The sequence below is a fragment of the Poecilia reticulata genome, linkage group LG3 (genome assembly GCF_000633615.1).
Source record: "Poecilia reticulata strain Guanapo linkage group LG3, Guppy_female_1.0+MT, whole genome shotgun sequence".
NCBI lineage: Eukaryota > Metazoa > Chordata > Actinopteri > Cyprinodontiformes > Poeciliidae > Poecilia > Poecilia reticulata.
In genome coordinates this window covers 33,047,403-33,056,511 of record NC_024333.1, presented here as the reverse complement: position 1 = coordinate 33,056,511, position 9,109 = coordinate 33,047,403, and the positions used below count along the sequence as shown (strand labels likewise).

At 40.5% G+C, this 9,109-nt stretch overlaps 1 protein-coding gene across 1 annotated transcript; it reads right to left on the bottom strand.

Moving 5' to 3' along the window:
• Nucleotides 1–597: 597 nt before the first annotated feature.
• Nucleotides 598–9,044, bottom strand: prc1b (protein regulator of cytokinesis 1b). The gene is made up of 13 exons (XM_008406030.2): nt 8,753–9,044; nt 8,388–8,520; nt 7,036–7,158; nt 6,633–6,866; nt 4,854–5,024; nt 4,609–4,758; nt 3,776–3,923; nt 3,567–3,703; nt 2,490–2,585; nt 2,268–2,414; nt 2,080–2,190; nt 1,897–2,010; nt 598–795 (listed from the first exon to the last, which is right to left on the bottom strand). The coding sequence occupies exons 1-13, from the start codon at nt 8,761–8,763 to the stop codon at nt 616–618; spliced, it is 1,755 nt and encodes a 584-aa protein (XP_008404252.1). The 5' UTR covers nt 8,764–9,044; the 3' UTR covers nt 598–615.
• Between the last annotated feature and the right edge of the window lie 65 nt (nt 9,045–9,109).

Here is a 9,109-nt window from a genome sequence, read left to right as displayed (position 1 = left end):
GTTTCTTCCTGTTAAAGGGCAGTTTTTCCTCTCCACTGTCGCTATATGCACGCTCGGTATGAAGGATTGCTGCTGTAAAGTCAACAACAATGCCAGGGATTTATTATATTACCGTTGCTACATGCTGGTCCAATCTGCTGGGTTCTTTAGAAACTTTTTAAACCAGTTTGAATAATAAGCTTCATTAAATGTTCTGTTTGATAACTGGGATSAATTGGAATGTGTGCAAGATCGAACTGAGACATCATCATTCTGCACAAAACTTTAAGACCRTATTTGTTGTGAACTAGAGCTATAAAATAAACTGAATTATATAATTACATCATTTCGCATCAGTTCCTGCTAATTCACGTTTATAATGTTTGTGCTTCACCCAAAGTTAAACTTTTYCTGCTTCTTTCAGGGCCTGAACCACAAGCAGGGAGGAGATTTGTTTAAATCTGAAGCATGCAGTTAAACAGGGATTAGTGAGAGGTTTCAGGATCCCCAACAGACTGAACTGATTCAGCGCTGACCAAGTTTAACATCGTTAATCACCACTTCTCCCAACAAACTAAAGAAAACTGCAGCGAGGCAAATGAAGAAAGAGGGAGAAGATATGTTAGAGAGAAAAGTTTAATTTACCACAAACTCTGAGTATGTGCTGGCTACAGAAGCCATGCTGAAGTTACGCTGTGGGGTCTGCAACGCACCACTCACGGGGGCCGCCTTGCCCTGGGCCTCGTTCTCCTTGTTGCAGTCCTGGGCCCTGGGGTGGGGGGGCTTTCCGCCGCCCGGCGTCCGAGCCGCCGGAGTCTGGAGACGACAGATCGAGTTAGAGTTTCCTGAACGCTGCATTTTTACAGAAACAARCTTTGGTTCGTCTCATTCTGGATGAAATGTTGACCTAAGAAACCTTTGTTTCTTTTTCCTCTATATGAAGCACAATAAAAAAATAAGAAAAAAACAATACTGAACATGGATACTGAACACGGCTTCTGATTTGGCTTTGTGGCCAATTTCTTTTCATGTGAACCAATTTTAATCAGCTTCATTTCAAAACCAACAATAAGATTCTGCAAATCACAACAGATTCTCTCAAGTGCAACTCGTGAACTTTAAAACCATTTTCCTTTTCAGATACAAAAATGCATCCAWCTCTTTGTTATGACCCATTTTGGTCTAAATCCAAGGTTTAAACCAAGGAAGTGGACCTAAAGTTAAAAAACTAAATCTGACCATGAAGCTCAAAACCAAATAAAGTGGCCAATTACAGAAAAATTATGCAACCTGGATATAAATCAAATAAAAAGGACTTAATTTTTACTAATTCAGATATATACACCCTGCTAAAAACTATTTTTACCAAGTTTGAACCAGTTTCTAGTGCAAATATCTCAGTACACTTGAAATAACTGACTTACAACCAACTTTTCAGCAAGATATGGAGCTTGTTTTGTTCAATAATTACAAAATATTGATGAAGAAGTTCCAATTCCACCAGCAGATTATTTCACTTATAGGAAAACATTTTCCTATAAGTGAAATAATTTGCCACAGGAACTTGGACATATTGATCAATATTAATTGTTTACTTAAATTAAGCTTTTATTTGTTGCAGTAAAGTTACTTGTAAGTTAGTACGCTTAAAAAAAAAGACAAAATTAAGATATTTGCATTAGAGACTAGATCAAATACTTGATAAGATTAAAATTTTTTACAGTAACGGAGCAGATGGATAATTGTTATAAAAGAAAGGCAACAAAAAAAAACAACTTTCAAATGCTATAAGCTTGTTAATTTATTCTCATCAGAAGTCTGATTAAAATATTTTATAATATAGTGGCAGATCTGCGTCTTTGTCCTAAAACAGAGCGAAGCTGGCAGATGAACATGCAGCTGACGCGTTAGCCTGACCTTGTTAGCGGAGAGAGGGAGGCGAGGCACGGGCGAGCGACAGACGGTCCCGTAGTGGACGGAGCGCGTGGTGCTGTTGGAGCCCCCGCTGGACATGCTGGACGTGGCATTCAGCTGGCAGAGGGAGACGGACAGCTGTTGGTGCTGATCGGGTTTCAGGTTTTAAAGAAGCGGGGTTCTAACCTTTCTGGATTTAATGGGCGTCGTGGTGCCCAGGAACCTTCGCTTGGCTGGGGTTCGGACTGCGGTTCCGTACAGCATGTCCTCCTCCGTCTGTTTGCTCTTCTTCAGTTGCTGGAAGGATTTCATCGGCAGGAAGAGTTAGCACACTTYTTAAACTCGTACCAAAGCTCAAGTCAAACCTTCCTCACCCTCTCGAGTTTCTCCTTTTCCTTCTCGACCCGGTGCAGCTCCCACTGCTCTGCCACGTACTGCAGGAACATCTGACCGTTCACCAGGAACTCCCGGCCCTGCTCGTCCTCCCACGCATCTATCTGGGCTTTCAGTTTCTTCTCCAGCTTGAAACACAAACACACACCACTGTATTAATGGTTGTCAGATTTCACATATTTCCTGATGTCATCATTTCTTACCTTTGGGAGGTTTTTCTGAAGCTCTGACCTTTGTTTCTCCTCTTTAAGAAGATTTCCTCCTCTGTTAGCGAACCGTGTTGGATCTGTGGCCTTCTTCTACAAATCACAGAAATCCACAGTATAGATGTTGGCTGTGTAGCATTGTGAGATGGAATATATCTTCTAGGTAATGCTACGCTATTAAGAGCTATTCTGCGTTTGCTACCATCATGTTAGCAAATGATGCGAAGTAATGCTACGGTATGCTATTTTGAGCTATGCTACCTTTATTATCATCATTATAATGCTGCACTATGACGCGAGGAGAAGCACCGTTATTCCGAGCTACACTTGTTATTTTGATGCTTCACTGTGCTATGTTTGCTACTATAATAATGCTAAGCTATTCTGAGCTAAGCTGTGTTYGCTATCATGATGCCGCCCTGATATGCTAAACTTTTWTTCTWTAACGCGGCATTTTGATGCTAGCTAATGCTATGCTACATTATTCTGAGCTATGCTACATTTGCTACTACAATGCTGTACATTAATGCTAGCAAATGATGCTAGGTAATCCTACACTATTTTACATCTGCTGCCAATTCTGCACTATGCTAGTAAGTAATACTAGGCTAATGCTCTGATTTGTGGCATGTTTCCTACTATGACGCCACTCTGTCTATTATTCAGTGACATGTTAGATTTTATCATATCATCCTTCCTTAGCTCCGCATGTGTCATGTTTTACCATAGCAATTATTTTTACATCTTAATTTGCGATGTGAGGAGTTTAAAACTCTTGACCCTCTTAATTTGTTCTAATATATAATAACCACCAAAAACACCAGCAGCTTTGCTTCGACCTGCTCTGCTGACGTACAACAACAGATTTTATTAAATAACTGATTATTTAGGTTCTTTCAAAAATATTAAAGTGTTTTGAAAACTTCTCACTGCTTCTGAAACAAACAACTCACCGTGAAGAACAAGCTTTTATTTTAGTTTTTTTTATAATACTGGTAAAATAAAACTGACTTTACTGATCTGTAAACTCTGTTCTCAACAATAGAAATCAGATAAAAACTTTTTCAAACTTACTTCAAGGTCCAAGTAGAGCCTCCAACTTTCTTCCCACTTCTGGACTCCCTCGAAGAGTTCCTTGTGATCCTCATAATGTTGCTTCAGGCGCTGAATCTCRGCATCATGCAGAGCCAGCAGCTCCTCATTAAAATCCTCTAGACACATGAAYGCAGCATGAGCCARRGAAAATGAAACGCAAGATGAATCATTCCAACAGCACAACTTACCACTAAAATATGGAGCAAAATCCTGTCGTTGGTCAATGCTGAAGAAACACTTTTCCCAAAACACGGCGATCTCTGATCGAATGGCTTCCGCCACGTTTCGGATGTTGTTTAGCTGAAGCTCCTCCAAGCGATGCACTTCTGTTTGTAACTGCAGGGGGGATAAAAAAAAACAAAACAAAGTAAAATAAATGGAAAGAAAAACTAAACATCCGGTTCTGATATTCACCGTTAAAGACGCAGTAGTTTGTATTTCCAGCCACATAGACCCATGTCATAGCACAATAAGGTCACTATGTTACCTTCAGTTGTTAGAAAAATGCTGAATATATCAAATGTGACTTAAAAGAAACTTGACTTCATAATTTAGCACCTTAAAATTAGGCCCCCGTCTCTTTAAAAACTCCACCTTCAGAAAGTTATCACAGCATGGCTCCTCTATTAACCCTTTGAAGATTTTAGCAGAGTTTGACTGAGAAGTAGCTCYAATAATGAGCTCAGCAGCTCCACCGGGTGTTCGCTAATTGCTGCCAGCTAGTCTGAAGGAGCTGAGGGAAGGAGTYCTGCTCTGTGAGGCGGGAGCTTAGAAACTGCAGCTCTGAGGAGGAGCTGCGCCTCGAAGGCGGGGCCAAGTCCACCCAGGCGTTTCGCACAGCTGAATGGTTGCCATGGAGATGAAGGGATTTCTCAAACACGCATAAAACAATCAAGGAAACACTCCAGGTATGTCTAATGAAGGAATAGCATAACGTGATGTAAAGCTTAAACCACTTTGATTTTACGTGCTCCTGCCCCTTTAATGATAAACGCAGGACGACAGCAGCAGGTCATCTCACCGCCTCCAGGTTCCTCCTCCTGGACGCCACCATGTGCTCGTTCAGAAGCTCCCTCTCCTCCTGGGGAACCTGCAGCCGGTCCCACAGCTGCTGGATCTTCTCTCTGTGGCCCTCGCAGATCGCCTCGTTCTCCACCTTCCGCTCCTCCAGCTGCAGCATCAACATGGAGGAATCCAGTAAACCCAGCCTGACCCTTTACAAGCTCCAAGTAAAACGTTAAAAAAAGTTCCACTTTGTGCTCTTGCCTGACACAGGAGCAGCTTGAGAGACGTGATGTTGTCCCTGGACAGGCAGAAGGCGTCCTCATCCTCGGAGACGACGTCTTTCTCGAAGCTGGTCTCTGGGAGGTGGTCCAGCTCCTCCATGAGCAGAACGATCTGCTTCCTCAGCTCCGTGAACTCAGAGTATCTCCTCGCCTTTCAGGAGGACAGACAGACGAGCCGCAGCGTCACGGTACGGCTCACTCAAATCACAACCGTTATTCACAGAGAAACAGATTTTACCCATCGGCCATCACCGCGCTGAATGACGCCACGTGGACAATTTGAGCTCATYCATTTTAGTTTTCAGTGAACATTTTAATAAAGGGTTAAATGCGATATTATACGAGACAAATGTGGTTGTGCATCGTTTCATTTTCACAATGAAAGGTTTTCCGTTTCAGTGTCTCCAAGCATCAGATGTCTCGGCATTTTTTTAATAATCCTGTTTGAAAGATGCAAACAGGATTCCTGCATATTTTTTTTAAATTACACTGAACTCTTTCTTGCAGTGTTTAGATTATTCCAGCTGCTTGTGGACAAAATGTTTACCATGAACCCGAGTCGTCATCCGTCGGCACATTTTGACTTCCAGGTTTCAGACTGCGGTGCAGCAGCGCCGCACTGAGGAATGAAACGACCCAGAATGGAGCAGATTCTTTAGAAACACGGTTTGTTTGTTTTATTTGCACAGTAATAAATGTTTGACATTTTAGACCCAGTTCGGGTCTGGTTTCAGGCTTCCTCTGCCTGAAACCAGAGGAAGCCAAAAGCTAAAAGCCTCCTGTGATTCTGACTCCTGTGATTTGATTCATGGACATGAATCAATTCAAAAACCACTGCATATATGAAGCATTACTAGATATTCAAACTGAAAGGAAAAATATCTGGAAATATTGTCCATAGTTCTCCAGATCTGGAAAACAATAATAGCCAATTCTGCATAGGAACTCTTATTACACCATATCTGTTGTAATATGTTAATACCRTGCAGAGTGTAAATGCCTGAACATTCAAATTTAAAAATCTTTTTAAATATTGCAGAGAATCTCTCTTGTACTTCAGTACCGCCATGACGATTGTGATGTGACGCATCGTGCAGCTCATGAGAACCAAAGAAAAAACTGGACTTTACTGTCAAAKTGTTCGTATTTTATACATTTCAAATGTCYATTTTGTTATCATGGGTTTTTATTTGGTAAACATTTAATAATAAAGAAAAATKTAATWAAATTTATAAAATGCTGYAATTCTGGTGTTCAGTGCAGAAAAWAAATCAAGGGGCAACAACMTTTCGTTACAGAGTTCCTTATTAACTAGAAAGTGATGTAAATCAAGTCCAGTAATATCTTTAAAGAGGAAAAAWAGTATTTTAAAACTGTATATTAACGTTTTCCAGCATGAAAAAGCAGGTTTTACCTGAAATTCCACTTCTCAGCTCTTTGTTAAAGAAAAATATTTTCCCTTTTAAGCAGAAATCCTCATCAACAAGCCAATTGGGTCCAATTTCTGCCCCAAAACTTTAAGCTGACATTTACCATGTCTACAGTTTTCAGTTACTAAAACATCGATGAAGTTTAAAAACTGTTTTAAGATGTCCAAACTTGTTTTGTTTGTCATTTAGAGGCATGTCAGCTCTGCTTCTGGCCAGGATGTAGTGATAAAAAAATTAAATAAAAAATCCACAGCCTGACCTGAGAAGAGAACCAGGGCGGTTCAGAGAAGTCGGCTTCCTGTTGGCGGTAAAACGGCTACATTTCCCACCTTCTCTTCGTTCTGCTGGACGATGTGCTGCTGGAAGTTCTCCAGCTGCTCCAGCGAGGGAACGCAATCCGCAGCAACGCCGTACGGCATGGAGCACAGAACGTCGCACAGGTCCTGGTCCTGATCCAGCAGAGCCTTCAGCTGCTGCACCCGCCGGTTCCGCTCCGTCATCAGAGCCTCCACCTCAGTCCGRATGTTCTTCTCCTGCTGCAGCATGCTAATRCCGTCTTCCTCCTGCACAGGAAGGAACTGGAAGGTTAATGAAGACACTTTCACTACTAACAAAACAGCACCAAGAGGCGTAGATCTGCAAAAACTAGACACGCAGTGGATTTTCTTCTTACGTGTCCAAAGTTTTGATCCACTCAGTCATTCCAGTCATCAGCCAAAGAGACGATTTTACCTCAAAAACAGGCATCTGGAGCTCTAAGCAGAGTTTCTCCATCTCCGTCCTGCAGGTCTGGATGCTGCTTAGGAGTCTTTTCTTCAGCGATTCCTCCTCTTTCACCATCATCTCCAGTAGATTCTGCAGGACAAATCACAGGAAAACCAGCAGATGCCTTCAGTGGACATGCAGACGTTCTCAGCCATCTGATTAAAAACCATTTTGACCAGCAGAAATTCTGGCATTTTTTAAAAACCTGACAGTGTAACCTCTTCTTGAACGTGCTGAACATTTGCATTTATTTAGAAATCCTACTCAACACAACTTCTACAAATGTACCGTTTTAAAATTGCAGCTTTGTCTGACAAACATTTCTACATGTTTATAACATTTTGTACATTAAACACACAATAATGCGTTTTTATTATTTACACCAGCGGTGTCCAAACGTTGTGGCCAAAATCGTCTAGTCAAAAGTAAATGTGGCCAAATAAAGTAGAATACATTTGTTTCTTTTGTGGGAAAAGAATGTTATTCATTGTAGATCTAAACATTTAAAGAGATTTTGCAAATTTGTTTTTATTAAAAGAAAGGTGTGACGTTTTCAAATATGTGTGGGTTTGCTTGAATACATTAATTTCAGATTTTAAAAAAAACGGTTTTGGCTGACTTTCTCTGAAATTGCTTGTTACATTTGGACAAGTTTAATAAATTAAATAAAAGTTTGGGTGCAGCAACGTTAACTTTTCAGCTAAAGTCTCTGCATAAACCTGCTTCTATCTATTATAAAAGGTTAGTCGTAAAAATATGGTCACTTTGTGTTGTGCTAAACATTTTCCATTGCAAAATAATTATGTCAGCAATAATTATACCCCGATTAAAAATAATAATTTAAATGAACAAATTAGTCATTTCTGAACTGCAATTCAGAAAAAAAGTCAAAGGGCCACAAATGACACCCTTGATCTGCGTGTTTCAGAAATCAGGCAGCAACCAAACCAAATTTAAGCTTCAGCAGGTTTTTAATAGAATAACTGCATCTAATGTCAACAGAAAACAATAAAAGTACAAGTAGTCGTTTTTTACCTGACTATTTTTCTTATTATTACTTACCATAGAAGAAAACATAAACACGTTTTTCCAAAAAAACTTAAGACTAAAATGCTTGCCCTTTAAGAATGAAAACAGATTTCCTACTGTAGATATTTATCAAACCTAAAATGTCTCTTTTTTTTCCAAACATTTGAAAAAAAAAGTTTAGCTAATCCACTAAACAAAGGGTACAGGTTTCTACCCAGAAATGATCTGCTACTCTGCTGATCCATCACAGTTTTAGTTTCTTAATGACATTTTAGCAGGAGTTTCCTGACCTTAATGTGGTTTTTGACGACATTAGTCCTCTGCAGTCTCTGGTCCTCCGGGATGCCGATCTCCTCCCAAATGTCCTTCAGGTGGCACAGCGACTTGTTCAGGCACGACACAGCCTCTGCGGCGAGCACCTCACTACGGCAGCCAGAAAATACAACCATCAGCTCCGGAAACAGTAAATAAGCATTTAAATATGAGCCCCAGATAGCAAGAAGGCTAACAAAAAAAAAACTGGCAAAGTCCAAATTTGAGATTCTGGATTTAACGTTATCCTAACTGTTGGCTAACTTGTACAACTCTTCGCCGAAACTTCATTTTATCGTCAGAATAAACGCCTAAACACCGAAATGTAAAGCTTGAATCTTACCTCTTCCTCATTGTTAAATCCCACAGCTTCAGAAAAGTTTATAAAAACGCTTTTATTCGAGAAAACAAGGCGCCGAAGATCTCCGCTCTGACCGATTTCACCTCAGTCCGTTTGTTACAGCAATTCAAAATACGCGTTCCACAGATTTCTGCCTTCTGATTGGTTCTTGCTATAGGGGCGCTTAATATAGCAAACCGGAACGGACCGCCGGAAGCGCTTGCTGTTCACCGCCAATACTCCAACCGCTTTTTGCTTACTCCCATGTTAAAAACACACAAACACTACTTCCATAGTGGGTGTGTCGTGTTATTAAATTAGAGATTAAAATACATCTGATCGAAACGGCTATAAATGTGG